Source organism: Danaus plexippus, chromosome Z, assembly GCF_018135715.1.
Source record: "Danaus plexippus chromosome Z, MEX_DaPlex, whole genome shotgun sequence".
Lineage (NCBI taxonomy): Eukaryota > Metazoa > Arthropoda > Insecta > Lepidoptera > Nymphalidae > Danaus > Danaus plexippus.
In genome coordinates, this window is record NC_083559.1 from 1,527,695 (window position 1) to 1,546,878 (window position 19,184).

The 19,184-nt window shown below is 30.4% G+C and overlaps 3 protein-coding genes across 4 annotated transcripts in view; 1 reads left to right on the forward strand and 2 right to left on the reverse strand.

Annotated features, from left to right (window-relative positions):
- LOC116777805 (angiopoietin-related protein 2) overlaps nt 1–9,715 on the reverse strand; it is a 31,110-nt gene extending 21,395 nt beyond the window's left edge. The window contains exon 1 of one of the 2 annotated variants that reach the window (XM_032671527.2): nt 9,302–9,715. In XM_032671527.2, coding sequence (XP_032527418.2) covers nt 9,302–9,465 — 164 coding nt within the window. In that variant the 5' untranslated portion in view covers nt 9,466–9,715. Of the gene's footprint in view, nt 1–6,376; nt 6,513–9,301 lie in introns of those variants that run through there. The other variant, XM_032671528.2, reaches the window with a different exon arrangement.
- Nucleotides 9,716–11,305: 1,590 nt separating this feature from the next.
- LOC116777964 (peroxiredoxin-6) lies at nt 11,306–14,189 on the reverse strand. The gene is made up of 5 exons (XM_032671787.2): nt 13,910–14,189; nt 13,592–13,767; nt 13,036–13,237; nt 12,793–12,865; nt 11,306–11,544 (listed from the first exon to the last, which is right to left on the reverse strand). Exons 1-5 carry the CDS (start codon nt 13,993–13,995, stop codon nt 11,410–11,412), a joined length of 672 nt encoding a protein of 223 aa, XP_032527678.1. The 5' UTR covers nt 13,996–14,189; the 3' UTR covers nt 11,306–11,409.
- A 514-nt stretch (nt 14,190–14,703) lies between these two features.
- LOC116777721 (cdc42 homolog) lies at nt 14,704–19,137 on the forward strand. The gene is made up of 5 exons (XM_032671418.2): nt 14,704–14,853; nt 16,709–16,994; nt 17,100–17,209; nt 17,286–17,483; nt 17,569–19,137. Exons 2-5 carry the CDS (start codon nt 16,817–16,819, stop codon nt 17,656–17,658), a joined length of 576 nt encoding a protein of 191 aa, XP_032527309.1. The 5' UTR covers nt 14,704–14,853; nt 16,709–16,816; the 3' UTR covers nt 17,659–19,137.
- The last annotated feature ends 47 nt before the right edge of the window (nt 19,138–19,184 follow it).

Consider the following 19,184-nt stretch of genomic DNA (forward strand, 5'->3'; position numbering starts at 1 on the left):
CGTTTTTGTAAAAACGACGTTATAATATAAGAATTATTTTAATCACCTTTCTTTAGGTAATCTGTTGTTCATAAAACATGTCAAGGTGCTTACTAGAAACTTGTAAGACTAAAATAATGACGTTTACGAATTCCGACATATCACTTTGTTTTTTTTTTTATACAATTTACCAAATTTGATTGATTACAAAAAGTTAACGTTAATAAATTTTATTTTATTTTATTAAGTGAATGGATTAGGTTAATATTTAATCAGTAAAAAAGTTATTGCTTCCGGCATGTAAACCTCAAAAACATAAACCATTACAAAATTATTTTTTTCGCGTGGAGGGGACATTCGAAAAGAGTCGCAAACATTCACCACTGTATCCTTGATTGTACAATATTATTATTTTTTAAAATATAACTTCAGTTCGGATTCCGTCTTGAAGTATTGCGATACATTTTTTTTGTGAACTAAAAAACATGGCCGCTTAATTGAGTCCGTCACAGCAGCGTCGATCGGCCGTATTACGACTGTTATTCCAACGAAATATTGTATTGTTAAATTTAGTTGACATTTTGTACGCAGAACTGGAACAAATTGTTATCATTTTCGAAATATTGCAGTACAACACACTAGTTATGTTTATCAAAAGATTGTTGCCTTAAAAAAAATCTAATTTAATGAACTTTGTGAGTCATATAATAAAGATTAATTGTGAATACAGGAATCAAAGGTAGTTGAGACAAGGCCTTTTAGGCAGCAATGCACGGCTTTTTGCCCAATCCAAGATTATTATGACATTAACGATCATGGCAACGAACTCGAAGGTTGTAACTTGTAAACCTCTTTGCCTCCACACAACCAGTAACGTACGAATTTCATCGATTTTATTAAAAGTAAAACAGGTAAATATCATTAAGATTCCAAATTTTATTTTGATTTTGTAATTTATTCGTTAATTACATAATAAAATAAAGCATTTATGGTTTTAATCAATGCCTTTATGGAGCAAACGTTGAAGCGTATACTGTAAGAAGTTTGAAAGGTGTATGTAGGTACAAATGTTTATTGAGCAAGTAAGAAACTCTATCTTTTTGGAGTTTTCGATGTATTATTAGGTACATTCATTTAGCAAAATATAAAGCAATATAAAATATATGTTAGTGTTAATCTATGGTGATATCTAAAGGTAAGGGCTGGTTTCGGTAGATTTATTTAGGTTACAAGAATCTAAATAAACGAGAAAAGTCGAATATAATTAGTTGGAGAGGCCCCAAAACAGTCGTGAAGAAAAAACGCGTCAGACCTATTTATAGCGAGATCCTGCATATTTATAAAGACGGATGATCCTTCCATTAATGGAATTTCAATCGGAAAAATTACGTCTAATGTTAATGAGCAAAATACGAATACCATGATCATATACCTTAGGCATCATCCAGCTTGTTTGTCCGATCCAAGGTCAATTCTAAATAGCCATCGCTTCCACCCATATTCGGAAACTTGTGTTACCGATACGTAGACTACAAACGTAAAAAATATTTTTACGTGCCAAGTATTATTTGAATTAGTGTTTAATAAATGAAAAATGTGTACCAGGAATGCAGAAAGTGGGTCGTTTTATAACAACAGCCATTGGAATTACATGTCGCTTAGCTAGATTGTAAATGAAAGTATTAAATTTATGTACTATCATTTTTTTTTAACTGTAACATTAGTGTTGCCTAGTCTTTTTAATACGTTTCATATATAATGAAACTAATATATATATTTTTATCTCTAACTATCTAGTATTTGCTAATGAAACTTAAGGACTGTCTGATCTGAGTGTAATCAAATCTAACCGTAAGCGTGCAGAGTAAAACTCTACACGGCGAGTTTGAAATATATCATTCATACATCTTAACAAATAGCAGTATCAGCTTGGATTACAAGTTGAAAACTGTAAAATTTGAGTATGGAGTTTTAAGATTCGAACTTGTTCTAAGGATATTGATATTAAGGGTATAACAAACAAGCGTGTATACATGTAATGCTAATAAGTTTCTTATGCTAAATATTATATGCCTTGTGCTAAATATTTTTGCGTCCAATCCTGCTCTCATTCTTCACTAAACATTCAAGATATTTCCATCAAACCCTCGCTACTACAGGTTTTCAAATTTACGATCCCAACCAACGTAAGGATTATTAACTTATTTTCAATTTGTACATAAAATTTTGGTATACCGTCTTTTCGTAACTATCCTCCAATGTGATTTAGTAATTTAAATATTTCTGAAAATAATCCCATAAAATGATCATCATCATCATCAGCCTATAGGAACCCACTGCTGAGCAAAGGCCTATTCTCACATGGAGAAGGTTAGAGCATTAATCACCACGCTCGCTCAAGACGGGTTGGTGATCAATCTTATAATTTGAAATTATAAGACCAGGTTTCCTCACGATGTTTTCCTTCACCGTCCGTCAGTGGTGTCTAAATGCTCTTAGAAAGTACATATGATTCGGAAAAGATCACATTGGTACTTGATCAAAAAATGATCTTAGATGTAATTTCTTTGTGGACTACATTCATTAATTTTTGTTGTTGGTAACTACACACAACCGGATGCAATTATAATGTTATCGATAAGTTTTGTGAATGTCTATCGCAAGCTCAACCTTTGCAAGGACAAAATAAATCGACACATTCAGTCGTGCAAAGAAAACGACGAAGTTATTCAACGATTATTATTTATATTTGACAAATAATCGAATCGATCAAGAAAGTTACTCGATAATATTCTTGATGTTCTGATACTTTCAAATCGAATGAGAATCGATATTTTAATTTTATAAACGTTTAATTTATTTACTTAATATTTTTTATATATAGAGAAAATATATATAAACAAAAATATTTAAGAAAAAATTCTATTCCTAAGATACGTTCATTTAGAGATAAATTGAACGAATTTCCAATCACAAATTATTTTAAATGAATTCGAGCTTAATATATAATAAAAATCGTTCGATTTTTAAAACGGCCATACTTTATATCAGAATCTTGTCATCACATTCATCACTAACCTCAAAATCTTAACCTAACAACCTGATAGATATACCAATCTTATGTTTTGTGATAATTTTATTTTGGGATCGAATTAATTATTTTTATAATTTATATTACTTAGAATATTTCTTTTCCGTCCAATCAGATAACATCAAACGGACATATTTACTAATTTAATATTTTACATGTAATTCAATGAAGTCGGGCGACGTACCAGGTCAAGGGAAAATCGTGGTCATTCTAAAGATACTTTGTAATCACTTTAGTTACACTACACTTAGTTTTTATAACACTCCCGCGTTACAAACGCTATCAATTGCTAAATAATCGTTGTACAGAAATATTCGTGGAAGTTTCTCTATATTTTGGTATAACATTTTCTTATGATGATAAAATGAATTAACTATCACATTTCTCTAAAACTCTATTTTGAACATTTTAATGTAAAAAAATGTAGGGTTTTCTACAATAGTGTTTAGAGGTTAGAGGTGTTGTAACAGCAGCTAAGTGTGTGGGGCCGCGGGATAGCGAATTTGTCGCCATCCATCATAAGAAGTCAATGAGCTAATGATCTCGCGGTACGACAAGAAAACCGCCAGCTCTCGCTAACAAGTATTTGTTTAAGTAATGTTACAAGTTGCTAAACAATTGTTTTCAAATTTTTATTCTAAATATTTACACAGTCTGTGTTCTTGTTCGCTCGTTTAATGTAGTCGGATTACTGTGGCGAGACCTCGGGAAGAAAATTTACATAGCGAAATTTTATTTACATTATTACACTGACAAGAATGTTTTTCAAAATGTTTTATGAGAAAAAACCTCTCAGAATTCCATGGATTCACCGTGCGGGTGCCGGGTCCATCGCGTTGCAGGGAGAGGAGCTTTAACAGTGCCTGGGACTTGCAACCCTGGTGTAGGTTTAAGGGGCCTCTATCTAACGCGCATTAAACGCTCACCTCCGCCATCCAAGCCCCTCTTTCTAACTAACCAAATTTATAACGAACCTACTAGGGTTGCTTCGAAATCCGTTTTAAGAATGAATTGACGTTAGTTCTGGACACACCAAGTCTTTTAGTAGTTTGAATTTGGTTTTATTATCCGAACCTAAAATAAGGTAAAATTTTTTATAAACTTTTCTTGTGTCAGATTCTAATTTTAATGTTAAACTTAAATCATTTTATAGTTACAAAAGATATTCATTCATCTGTACATATTGTCGTTTATGGATCATATAATTTGACGTAGGGATTAATTTGCTGTTTTTTTTTTGTTCATAGAATAAATATTACAGCACTATTATAATAGTATTATTTGGTGGATATAGTCTTATTTATAATGCGTGTTAAATCACTAAAAACAGTTACACGCTGTTTCAATAATTTAAAACAAGTTATGTAAGTTTCGCTATTAAAACTGACACATTATATACGCGATATGCCATTGAAATGAAATAACAGTAAAAAGTCAAATCAATTCTTTTACATTCATGGGAGCATTGATCTCAAATCTAAAGGAGCCACCATATAGTGTAGCCAAACTTGTCGACTACACAATGTCAACTTAATTTTCTCAGCGGCCACAATTTAGTACGACTGTTCGGATTGTAAATGTTCACATAATCTGATGTATCAAGGTCGAGCGTTTTGAAATTTAATCCTCGTCAAGCTTTTTGTTTGTTCGCGTATCGATCACAAAGAATTTACAACAAATTTATTATTGTCGTGCAAACTATAGAAAATTAATGACGTTTCTCAACGTTCGACGTAGTAAGTAGGCCGTTGGGATCCGTAGTCTATTAGACGACGCGTGAAATGAAGTGACGTTCGTGAAAATATTCTAAGAATTATAACAGAATAATTTATGTTTTTTGTTTATCTGTACGTTTTCAAACACGGTTAAGATACCAAGAGCACTGGCTGTGTTGTAATCCGCCTTTCGTTGGACGCAATTTAAAATTATTTTCGTTAATAGCGTTTCGACAGTGGACTGTGAACTCGTAACTTATTTAAAATTAGAAATATGCATTAAGTAGATGTTAATTAGGTATCTCTCAAAATATTTTAGCTTCATATTTCGATTATAACTATTTTTTATAAATTTAAGTAGCTTTTTTTAAGTAGCATTAAGTTTTGTTCCAACTGTACTCTAACAGTAAAGTCATGCCGATTAAATCTTAATTTATGCTATCCAGTGTAAAAGAAAACAATCTACAATCTTTGATAATTAGAAAGTCTTCGCGTGGAAATAATTTAGAACCTAAACAATAGCAACAATTAACAAATGAAATTGAAGAATTCTTTTACTAAATCGTTTAAAGCTGTACATGTAATTCTCGAGCAATACCAATATATTTTTTTATTTACTCAGTTAATTTAAACGATTTTACAGATGTTTCTATGCTAAAACTGTAGTGGTATACTGGATTGCAGGCCACGTAGAAATTATATCTTACGCCTTGTCAGCAATGTCGCAAACGATACCATTCCTAGTTCACCCGGCTACACCCAGATCGTTACGTTTCAATGGAAAACAACTGCATTCAGCTATATATTAACATAGACAAGCTTCCGCCTGCAATCGGGTTACATTGCGCAAAACTACACGTTATAGGTATTACTCCGAGTTCGCCCAAGCGGTTGTGAATAGATTGTATGGTCTGCACGGTATTAGTTTAATAACAGGAGAGATTCACTCGAAACTAACGAAAGGAACCTTTCTCATTTCAGTACGTATGTCTTATTAAGTCTTCGCGTGAGTCTTTAGCCGCTGTCAAGTAAGGATACTTGACAAGAGTGTACGAGTATGTATAAGTAAAACACGTTTATGAATTTTTGTGTTTTGTGTAGCGTCGTCCTTGTTACAGATTCGTTAGTAAAGACAAGTATACGAACCAAGCGGCGTCGCAACACGCCCAACCTCTCTTCCTGTACCAGAGCGTAGGTCGACATTGACATTTTGTTGGATAGAGAACGACCACCATATACGTTTTTATTAACGAGTGCGATAAGGATGCCACTATTTGAAAAGGGCGCTTGAAGTAATGTAAATTGTTATTCAAGCAATCTAAGATGCAGAATGTCTTCGAGTCTAACATAAATTATCATGTGTGCACTGCGACCTTGGAAGCTAGGCCCCTTCCAAATAATTGATGAGATCAAACAATTCAAATCAAATATCTCAACTGACTGTGAGGAATTTCTTTCATGGATAATTTCGTTCACAATTCAAGGTCATAGTGCCGTCAATGGACCTAAAAAAACCGGCCGTTAAGTAGCAGTTAAGTTATTAACACCCTTATTTAGCGTTTCTAGTGGAGTAACAATAACAGAGACTGACCTTGATCTCGTTAAGCACCATTTTGTTCTTTCATCCAGACTAGCCGATACACAAGTTGTTATAATAAAATATGACTTGAAATCACGTTATTTTCATTAAAAATATTAGACATAATGTCTTGCTCTGATATAATACGATACAGGTTCTCAATTGCATGAATAACTATATGTAATGATACGGAAAACTTGTAGCTGTCACATTTAAAACCAAATATTTAATTTCGTTTCACAAACTGTCGACGGTCGTTACGGGGAAGTGAATGTTGATTGTGTTGCCCTATTATGTTAGCAATATACGAAATATAACTTAAATGTTATAATACAATACAAAAAAAAAACTTTATTGAGTAGAATAAAGAATTTATGAGTTGGAATTTGGAAAGCGGTGATATACACGCGGTATGCGGCTAGGATATCTCTTGATATTACTGACATGCAATTTAAAATGCTACTGATAGTATATTGTCTTCGGACATACTTCCAGAATAATTTACAGACAAATAATATATAGTATTTTATGAGAATATTGCATGTAATAAATATTATTTATAAACGCTTATTACTGCTTCCTTTGTGTGGCAATATTTGGTACATATTGGTGCTGGTCAATATTTTCAGTGGAACAGACTTTCAGATATATAATATTCCCATATGAATTTATGGTCATCTTTTTCGATCCTCTATATAAGGTACCGACTTTCAGAATTTTCTATAAAATATCGAATAATTCTGTGTAGTATCATGAAAATCGCTTAAAATGTTACAAAAATGCTGGCAATTAATCGCCTTAAAAATGAACTTACCATTACCCAGCTGTGTTAATCAGTAGGCACGTTAGAGTAATGGTAATTTTCGGGTGATTTATCGTAGAAAATATATAAAATACCCATTGAAATTTAAAATTAAATACTTTCTGCATTATCACCATGTGAAAGGTTAGTCTCCCGAAATAATCTTATTTAAATAAAAAAAAAAACAAATAATTTATAGTAATATACAAAATATATATACTTGGATTAAAGCTGGTTAGGTATACCTTTGTGTACATTTAATAGTCTTCGTCTACGTTGTGTAAAAACCGTCAATCAATATTAAAATAATAAAACATTATCTGTGGTCTTCATTTTTATGGAGGGAAATAATATATTAAGGCGTTAAACTTGGATACAGCTATAGTTCTCTTGATTTCATATTGAGCATTCGACAAAAACATGGAATACGAATATTTTAACGACTAATGTTATTTTTAAGTTTTTAATATATGAATATAAACTTCCTGTTTTTATATAAAAAGTCTATTTCTACGACTCGATTCGTCGAAATGAAAACATTGAGTTTATTGACCTCTCTTCTTTTTAGTTCCAATGATGAGCTATTTGTAATTTCAATCGAACTTAACATTTTTGTAATTGTGGTGCAAGTGTTTACTTGTTTAAGTTGTTGTACTTGACAAATTTACGTACAAAGGATTTATGATCTGTACAAGATAATTAATGAAATGAAATTACGAAAAATATGTGTTAATATGAAAAAGAAACAAAATATTACTGTATTTATTTCACTGTTTATAAAACGAATCAAAATTTTAGCTGGGTAATATTGTTATTTTCGTTTAGTTTTTAACCCAAAATATAAATATAAAGGCGAAGGACTGGTATATAAATTTAGGTGACACTTTAAGGCTCGAGCCCTTGTATTTTTTTTTCAGAAAGAAAGAATAAACTTAAAGTTTAATGCCAAACATTATTTAGGTGTACATTATAATGAGCAATATATTTAATTATACCTACGTATTATACAACATACGTCAGTCCTATAAATCATATAAAAACTTGTTTTATTAGAGATAAATAACGAGTTAGAAATTAAACTTTTTCGGATCATTATATTATGTATCAATTTTTGTGTCGGAATGTTTAAAATTTCGGAACGAATTTTTGTAATATTTTTTTTTATTCAGTAGGTACTGAATGGGATGAATTGAAAAGCCTTTTTCAACCAGTAAAAAATCGAACAAAAATAAGTATAATAAATTTGTTTTAATACCTATTTCATATATGTATGTATTAGCTATTAACGTCTTTTCCTTAGGTTCAAAAACTTGTGACATTAGAAATACATAGTTACATCCAATGATATTTAAATGTGAAGATAGCATTTAAAAACATAAATTAACAGTCAGTTAATGGTTCCCGTTATATATAAAGCACCAAATAAAAGTAAGGTCAAACGATTGTTGATTAAATAAATTGAATCCAATCAAAAAAAAAAAATCTAAGAAAAACATCAGCTAATTAATAGTAATGGGCCCTTTGAAGTTATTTTTATTATAAATACGTTAAATCAAAGTTTTTATTTCCTAAAATTTTGTATTACTGGGTGGAATTAATAAAACTATATGTATATACATACTATATATATACAGGGTGGAATTTATAAAACTATATGTAAAAATAATTACAAAGTGAATGGCCCTCAGCGGCGACCAACTTTTATTACCTACATGATACCAATTTATTTTATCCATTAAATTATCATGCAACTTTAACCAAATGATATATTTATCTGTTATTTTATTATAAAAACTTTTTCTGGCTTTGATGATTTTGATTTAATTAATATATAATTTTTTTTATTATACTAGGAAAATGTTAACAGTTTTTAATTAAAGTTGTTAATTCTATTATTTATAAGAGAAAATAAAAAAATCTAAAGAGGCTCATACAACGAACGAACGACGACAATAACACTGACAACAGAGTGAGGTAACCCAAATGAAGGTATGCAAATATTGACAGAAACTTATCTTTCCGTTTCACGTCTTATATAGTAAAATATACACAAAAAATGTATGTATGTATTTTAGTGATGTGTACTTTAAGTTAAAATGGAGTCCATATATGTGGTAAGAGTTTGTTTGACTGACCTGTTCCTGACCGTTGAGCGGGAGGATATAGTAAAGTTTCTTTGGGGTAGACGTGGAGCAGTCGATTGCGCTGGGCTGGACGCGGGCTGCGAGGTTCGCGGTAGGCGAGTTCCCGCCGCCACCGCGGTCGCTGCCAGTGTCACCACCAGCCAGCACCTGTACATCGCGGGACCGGGACGATCGCGGAACGACCGAGTGTCACGATTGCGAGTTACCGACTTGCCGATATGCCGCTACCTGCGACGCACACCTTCACTTTTGTTGTTCACTCTGCAGCAGCCAAGCGCTCCCCACTACGATGAAAGCGAAGGCTTTCACTGTTTCTCGCACTCGCAGCCGCTACACCGCGCGTCCCAGCCAGTTGTACCAATCCTTACACAGATCGCTATAATGTCCTTTCATAACGATATGCTCGCGGCATAATATACATTTATTACATCAAACTTGTATTGTTTAGACTTACTACGACGAAAATGACGAAAGGCATCGATTAAAACACTCAATGTGTCATGATGTTGACTGTTGAGGAGCGCGAACAAGTTTTATTTGGGTTGTTAATAGTGTAACGTAGGCGTAAGGCGGGTACAATATTTTTTTTTGTAGTCTCTTAATAAATTACCTTGTTCGAGCTTCATAAATTCATACCTTTTGTGATATTGATATACCTACAAAATACATTAAGTATTGTTTTTTAACTTCCTATATCCAAATAGTCAATCAAAAATAAACTAGTATTTGCAAATGAGAAATCGTAAAAAACACCACAACGAGCAGTTATGATAATGACTGTAAGAGAAAATCGTATCTAAATTTTAAACTTAGTTGTATTTTATATTTCCATAGCAGAAAATTTAATATATATTAAATACATTTGTTTCAATAGCATAAATAAAATGTCTTAGACTATAAAACCTTATGGGTATTTTTGTGATAATTTGTTGAAGGTATAAATTAATAAAAAAAAATCTAAGTATTGATTTTGGTTTAAAATAAACAGGAATAAGAAATTTAAGAAAAAAACAAGTTTCGGTTAACATATAAAGTACCTACATTAAAGAAAATTTATATAATCGTGTTTTTAACATTTAAGCAATGTTGACCAAAATATGTAGGTACTTGATTAAATTTCAAATCGCAAACACAGATAAAAAAGACATCGGTATTGGAATCTGGGTATCCGAGAATATCGTGTTCCACTTGCTGTAACAACCAAACTATCTTGGCCTAGCTTGGCCTAGTTATAGAAATTAATATTGCTAGAGAAAATGTTTAGAACAGTTTTTTTAAGTCAAAAAATCATTCAATATTATCATTGGATAAACCCTCGTTGTAGTTGACAGGTCATGACTCGTGGAGTATTTCTGCAGAGTTGCCAGATTTTTTTTTCTGCATTTTGATTCTGGCAGCAAATAAACGTCTGCGGTAGCCGAAGGTTTCAATAGTAAAAAAATATGTATTATTTTACTGTTATATATCTTTTGAAAGTCATTGAAAATTATCAATATACTAAATAGTAAATGTTTGGTAAAGTAATACCTGTTGCATAATTGTCTCTTGTGAGTTTAGAAGGATATATAGATTTTCATTTCGTTTAATTCTTTTGCGGCAACACTGTATTTCAGATTTAATAAAAATAAATTAACATACATACTTCACGATATTTTTCTAACAGACAAACATATTCCTGTTCTCTCCGGACTGCATTAAAAATATATTAGAATTCGCTCGAAGAATACTAACGTTGACATTGTAATATATACAAAATATTCAACATTCAGTACGAGTGAAGTTTCAAAAAAAGTATATACACTTAATTCTATTAATCACTAAAATATATCAGGTATTAAAATTATTTGTCTATTGTATAAAATCGAACAATATCAGCAAGCTCTAGAAAGTTCTAGAAAGTTTAATCTTAAATAAATAAAAATAGTCATTAATATATTAGGGAACAAGTTATCTCAAAGCCAACGTCACAACATTCGTTAAATAAATAAAACAGACTACACAATTTATAATATTTATTGAAATAGTAACAAAAATATTTGTCAACGTGTTTCATAGACGTTACATCTTTGGGTTATCTTTTTGAATATATATCACAGAGATTACAATTTGGGGCATTCCGTCTTCCTCAAATAGTTTTTGCCCGAAGGCAGGGGCACCACAGTGACACCTCTTGGGAAAAACTTGGTGACCTGATCTTGGGGTATTGTTGGCAACACCATGCAGTCATCACCCATCTGAAACAATAAAATATATGTAAATGTAATGCATGTATACAAATGTAATAATGTAAACAATAAAAATACATGTAAATGTAAAAATATAAAAATTAACAATAAGACCAGAGTTATATATTTTTTTATGTATTAAGGCTTCATTCACAAAATTAGAGCAATATTTTCTTTGTATTTCTTAATAAAGTGAAATATTTTTCTATATTAAAAGTGAATAAAACGGGAAGTTTGCTCAGTTTATTATTATTCCTTAGTTTAAAGATTTTAACAAATGCCATAAGAATATGCGAAACAAAAATGGCTTTGGTGGTTGTCATGTGGGTAGTTTCACAAACACCGTCACTAATATACAGGTCACGCTATAATGTACTGCAACAATTGTTATATAATAACAGAAATATATGTAATAATAGTGTTTGTACATTATGTTATTATCAATTGGTCACATTGTGTAGTCTTAAACTCTTCCTATATAGTATAAATATGACGACATATGCATTAATACAATGTATGATTCTATTCTTTCTTTGCATTGAATAGCAACCAAGTCACACTACATGGCATGGCATGGCTTCAAACACTAACACCCTAAATTTTCCCTGATGATACATTTAGCTCACCGTCCCAAATGTCCAAGTTTAGTTTTCACGTAATCTCAATACAAGTCAAGCATGGAAGGGGCTAGACTAATGTACTACCAAAGATTTTTTTATGGAGGTATAGACAACCTCTTTTTGATGAAATATCCATGCTCCATTTTAAAAAATGCCCTTTATAAAGTTAATTTTTAAAACAGGTGACACTAAAAAATATTTGTTCGAACTTTTCTTACTTAATGTAAATTTACTTATTGTACATATCATTTTATGGAACTGTGGTTATTCAGACTAAAGTAACATTGAATATTAAGCAAAGAAATATAATTTTTTATCTTATTTTATGTTATCATGATTTGATTAAAGTTTTTAAAGTGTTTTGGGAGTTAGTTGAAGAATATGTGGTAAAGACAAAAAGGGTTATAGAGTGAATAACATAGTTTAAGAGTCTGATGTAAGAAGAAATATATAATTATTAATTCTCACCTATATTTGTCAACGCTACTGAATTATTGTATGTGCTGTAATACTATATTTGTCAATAAAATAAGATTTTCCTGTAGAGCAAACACTATACTATGTTTACTTACTACGAACAAAAGCTACACTCTGTTAGAGGTATGTGTTATTTTTAAGCCATGATTGCAAAACATACCTTCCAATTAACCGGCGTCGCCACTTTAGCCTTATCAGTGAGCTGCAGCGAATCTATCACGCGGAGAATCTCACTGTAATGAGAAATACCCAAAATCACCAATTAGTATATTGTCATTTCAAAACAGATTATATTTTCAATAATAAATTAAATGTTCTATCAACTGCAATGAAATTCCATGTATAATAATATACATTGGACCAAAAAATGTCTTGTAAAGTTCGGTAGCATAAAAGTACATACTCAAAGTTTCTTCCTGTGGTTGCAGGATACAATAACGACAGACGGAATTTCTTGTTCACATCTATAATGAATACAGCCCTGGCAGTCAGCGGCAGGCCTTTTTGGTCTAATTCATCTTTATCAACCATTCCCAGGCTCTTAGCTAGACTTCTGTCCTGATCCTCTATTATAGGGTACGGAAACTTCTCATCTTCGTTACAGCCTGAAATTATAGGAAATCTCTCTCTTTATTAAAATCATATAAATTTTTAAATAACTTTGTTTAATGTTCATATTGATATTAAAATTGTAAAAGCAATGTGATTATTCATATCAGTTTTAAAATTGATAAAATGGTTCTCCTATAATATATGCGTTTTCATGTAACTATGAATCCTTTATTCAAAAATAAATTACGTTCATAGTCTAATGTAAGGTTAAAAACGTACATTATAATGCAAAGTTATAATTTATAAATTAAGAATTCAGCATAAAATAACAATGAACTGGGTATTATGTGTAAACTATGGTACCCTATGTAAACTAACATTACCAGTCTTATGTTACTATAACTAACCTGCATAGCTTTTGATATCTTTGCACCACTCTATATGAGAGGAAATCGAATCACAAGACAAGCCAATAACCTTGACATTCCGCTTTTCAAACTCTGGAAGCAGATTAAGTAATTTCGCCAGTTCAGTAGTGCAGACCGGTGTGAAATCAGATGGATGAGAGAACAGGATACCCCAACTGGAATACGAAAAAAATATGTTTGTTAAGACATTTTATTTATAAAGAAAACATTAACATTTTAACCTGTGACAACATATTACACGAAAATTTATCTTTAACATATGTTTAGTGTTTGTTTATAACAATAGGAAAGACTTACGAGGAACCAAGCCATTCATGAAAATTTATTTCACCTGCAGTAGTATTTGCTGTGAAATTTGGAAAAACATCACCAAGAAACAGCATTTTGAACAGTTACAAAAGTTTTTTTACTGACGGTTTATTTTGTATTACTAAGAAGATTAGATAATTAAAGAAACTAAAATGTGATAGAAAATTAAAAATTTTATTTGACAAGAATTTTCTTCTAAATTTAAAAGTAAGTATTCTTTTTTACTGGTGAAATTGTTGTTTCACAAATATTCTGGTTACAGATTGTCAAAACTTTTTAAACTTAATCCTGAAATTTCATTACTGATTAATATTATGTTAGGAGTTTAAACGAAATAGAAATTACATAGAAAGTATTATCGTGACTGTTTATTAAAAATGAATTTCTTTTTTTTTATAAAAACGTGATGCACTATAAATATTGTATCATTTTATATTTGATTAAATATGTATATTAAGATCTAATTTAATATCTATATCTAATGTTCAGTTCACTCCAAGAATTTTTGAAAGAGTAGTTTCTTTTTAAAACAGTAGCGATGAATTAAACTTAAAATATGAGTGTCTTAAAAATTCGTAGTAATAATTATTATAAATATGCTGAGACAAGTAAGAAAAAATTGTTTGTAGGAGGTAGAGACTTAAAGCATATTAATTGAATTGGATTGTAGTTTTAGTCTTTATCAGGTATTAGTTTAAAATAAGGATGGTTTAAGGTAATATGAAATTTATTTTCTTAAATCAAGCAAAATAAATTTTGGCTAAAATTCCATAGATAAATATTATTTATTCAAAATTATTTCGTATCTGTGACTCAATCAATGGCGTCACCGTCAAGAACCCAACCCGTCGCTTGCAAATTGTAAATTCTACCTGGATTTACGGGTACTTTAGTTAACATTTTGAGTTTTATCAGTTTGACTGTGGTTAACCGTAAGTAAAATATACCTATACTCATAAAAAGCTTTGTATATCCTTATTTCAAATTTTTGTACTCCAAGTCCCGATACAAAATGGTCGTCAAAATGTATTGTGACGTGATTATGTAAAAAAATATATTTTCTAGTAATATATACCCCAATATTGAGTGTTGTTAAGACATAGATTATTTACATCGTCTACATAATATTGGTTCATTAGATGTTCCGGAATAATGTCATAGTACGGTATTTTTCACATGAATATCTTATGCATAGTTCAGAAGTGGTTTGTAAGAGGGCATGCCCGATGCCGATTACTAGTCGCTCGAGTTGTCCTGTAATTAGTCTAGCGGTCTAGTTTCTTGCTAAATCTGTTGTTATTACACTAAATAGAGATTAAAACCCAGCCACTGTTCTATTTACATGACATACAATCAGGTCATTGTCCTCTTTTACTAGTACCTTTGCCATGTAGCGCGGCGTTTCCAACAGTATCTTTGCGTTTATAATTTGCTTGGCGAGATTTCGTTGCTTTTATTATGATTTTAGAATATATGTATATATAGGTTATATTTCTCTTTAATACGCATTTAAGTTTTAAAATATTTTACTTATTTTTTGTCCCTAACAATAAGAATGCCATTATCTCAAGCAAGATAATTAACTTAAACAGTAATTACAAAAATATTTAACTTTAGATAGGCTTGTATAGTTAATTACACAGGACATCAAACTCTTTGTTTATTACAATAAACAAAATTATGCTTCTGCGAATTTTTTGAAATAACAGAACATTGTTCACAAAATTAATTATAATTTTACTGTGAGCATTGCATTTTTTTTTGTTAGTTATTAAATAAATAGTAAATAAAACATTTTTGGTTGCAAATGTTAAAATAATGGCAAATGTACTTATCTGAGGACTATTCTGATTGTATAAATTTATCAGAAATTTGCATTCCAATCCCAGTAAAAAGTTTATTTCATATTAATAGATTATTACTATTAATAGTTTTATATATATTTATAATAACCAGCAGATTAATATATATATATTTTTATAGGCAAATTGTCTATTAAACAATACACAATAGTCTGTTTTTCTCAATTTGTATTTTAAACAAAGTTTAACAGTAGATTGTACCCATCTGGATTCACTGTTTTGTTGTTGTAGACTTTATTATTATGTTTGATCTGATATATGAGAAATAAATATAATAATAATATAAAAAAATGCTTATATTTAAATAAAATCCATATATATATATGTATATATATATACCTTCCTCGTTTAAAGTATTGCATATTTTGAAATAATTTGAATTCCATATACAATAAAATCGTTATATTAAATCCAGTATAAACTTTATGGTCACAAGGAAGTTTTAAATGTCTTTGAATCAGCCGGAGAGATTTTATAAAAGTTGCAAAATGTCTCTGTTTGTATATACAAGAACATTTTAATTCTTTGTTGAAGTACAAACTTATGTTTGAGAAAAACTCAAAGTACTTGAATGTGGATCAACTAATATGAGGAATATTATAAAATTATCTTCATATATATATGGTATCAGGTGATCTCAAAATAAAGGATTTATTATTTAATGAAGCATTTAGTCAAAATGTCTGATATAAAAATTAAAATACAAGGAGGTTGACAATTTATTGAAATATGTCTATGACATTCAATTTTAGAATATTTAAGCTTACAATATTAATTATCTGTATTTTGAGTAACCTATGAAGTGGAATTGGTATTGAACACAATCAGGATATGCTTGTTGTTTCAGAGATGTAATTTTTTACAATATTTTACTTTTATTTTGTGGTATGGTCATTATTATATGTTCAATGTGTTCTGTCCTAAGGAAACTAAAGCTGTGTGGGGTGCTATGACAAAGAAATCTATTGGAGATAAAGAGGGATACTAAAAAAAAAATAATTAATTTGAAGATTTTTAACACAAAGTTTCTAAGATGCAAACTATAAAATGTGTTGTGGTGGGAGATGGAGCGGTCGGAAAAACTTGCTTGCTCATAAGCTATACAACAAACAAGTTCCCATCGGAGTATGTGCCGACGGTGTTTGATAACTATGCTGTCACCGTTATGATTGGTGGGGAACCCTACACTCTTGGACTTTTTGATACTGCAGGTATCGTCTAGGTTTATATATACATATATATATATATTTTTCTTGGTCCTTGTGCCTGTAAGTTATTTTGTGTGTAGAAATTTTATATTATATGATGTTTATTAGGTCAGGAAGATTATGATAGACTGAGACCTCTAAGTTATCCGCAAACAGATGTTTTCCTTGTATGCTTCAGTGTTGTAAGTCCCAGTTCGTTTGAAAATGTTAAAGAAAAGGTAAATTATATCTCTTATGTATTAATATTAAATACAATATTCATGCTGTAGTGATTGATTTGTAAATGTGTTACAGTGGGTGCCGGAGATTACTCATCATCAACAGAAGACACCGTTTCTCCTTGTAGGGACTCAGATTGATTTAAGAGATGATCCCGGGACTATGGAGAAACTGGCTAAGATCAAACAAAAGCCGGTGTCGTTTGAACAAGGAGAGAAATTAGCTAAGGAGTTGAAAGCAGTTAAATATGTGGAGTGCTCAGCTCTAACCCAGGTAATGATATTAATTACATGTTCCTAGAGATCATATACTTGTTGTATAGAAAACACATTAATGTATATGATATATTTAATTTCAGAAAGGGCTAAAGAATGTGTTTGACGAGGCCATACTGGCAGCCCTGGAACCTCCGGAACCTGTCAAGAAAAAGATATGCGTCCTGCTGTAATGTTTGCGAGTGTATGGCCTTCCCATAATGATCCTGCGTTCTATGCAACTTTTATAAGCTAACATCATTACTATTATTATTATTATTTTTTTTTTATTATCATTTCAATGCGCCATAACATATATAGTGACATTAAGGTCTCGAACTTTTCAGTTCTGATGAGTGCTTTACACTTATATACAAATAAAATTAGAACTTAAAAAAAAAAAAACAGTTTTTATACCAAGCCATTTGTCCTATTGAAATAAATAAAAGTTTATAAGTCATTTGTACGTATTAATAATAATGTTATGGAAAGAAAAAAAAAAAAAACATTTTACTACGTCGTAATCTAATGCGATATATGATATATTATTCCCATATAGACAATAAGTCTCTCATTTAATTTAATTTAATTTATTATGTGTTGTTTGCATACATATAACACATTTTTAAGAGGCGGATCTATCTGTTGGCAACCTATTTGTCTGACGTCGAATAGTATTGTGTAATTAAAAAAAAAAATCGTATAATTATCTGACGTACAAGTCTTTATGGAGGCGATTTGAAGAGATTAATTGATGTTGCCAGTGTTTGCATTATAGTTTATATGGCAATATGAGTTTTTGAAAATGATTCTAAGTAATGAATCCGATTCATTTATATGTTGAAGTGATTTATCATCGATTCATTGTGTAATTAATTTTTTTTTAAATATGATGTAGTTTGTTTGACAAATGTTTGTTTTGGATACAGATGGTCCGTCTCTTAATATTTACATGATTGATTTTTTTTAATATGTAACAGGTAATTTTGATGTATTATTTGTAATATTTTATTATTATTATTATCATATATATTTATATATTTATAAAATTTCTCTAAACATTCACTGTCAGGAATAATTAGAGCCAAAGATATTAATGATGCACTATTGAATACATCACTGAAACGACTTGTGGGGTTTATACAGAGTATATCATAAATATGCTGTGAATTAAAAAAAAAAAGTAAATATATATTATTAGTTTTAAATATTATAATTTTTTTTGGTTAGTATGTGTAGCATTTCTTTTTTAATCACAATTAATTTCTATGTGAATTTGACTGAAATAAAAACATATTCATTCCACCGAATGGTTTTCAATGAACACTGCTTTATGTTGGCTCTGTATGGCTGGACCTTTGCCTTACGCACAGACATCACTATGAGTTGATTTTACGGAGTGTCACGTCCCTCATGACAATCTTAGTATATATAAAGATACGTTTAATAAACATGTATTGGAGCATTTAGATTGTCTAACATACTATATGTAAATAATCATATAAACACTATGTACTGAATATAAAAGTATTAATTATTATTCGCATTCGTGTCATAGACTATATTATGCGCGAATTATTTTCAACGTTTGTCATTTATAATTTGGTTTGTCATATTTTTCCTCTCAGAATCTAGTTATAGGTGTATATTGAATTAATAAATGTAAGAATTAATATGAGTATTTTTATTTTGTGTTCACCCAAAAAAAACCTTAACCCCT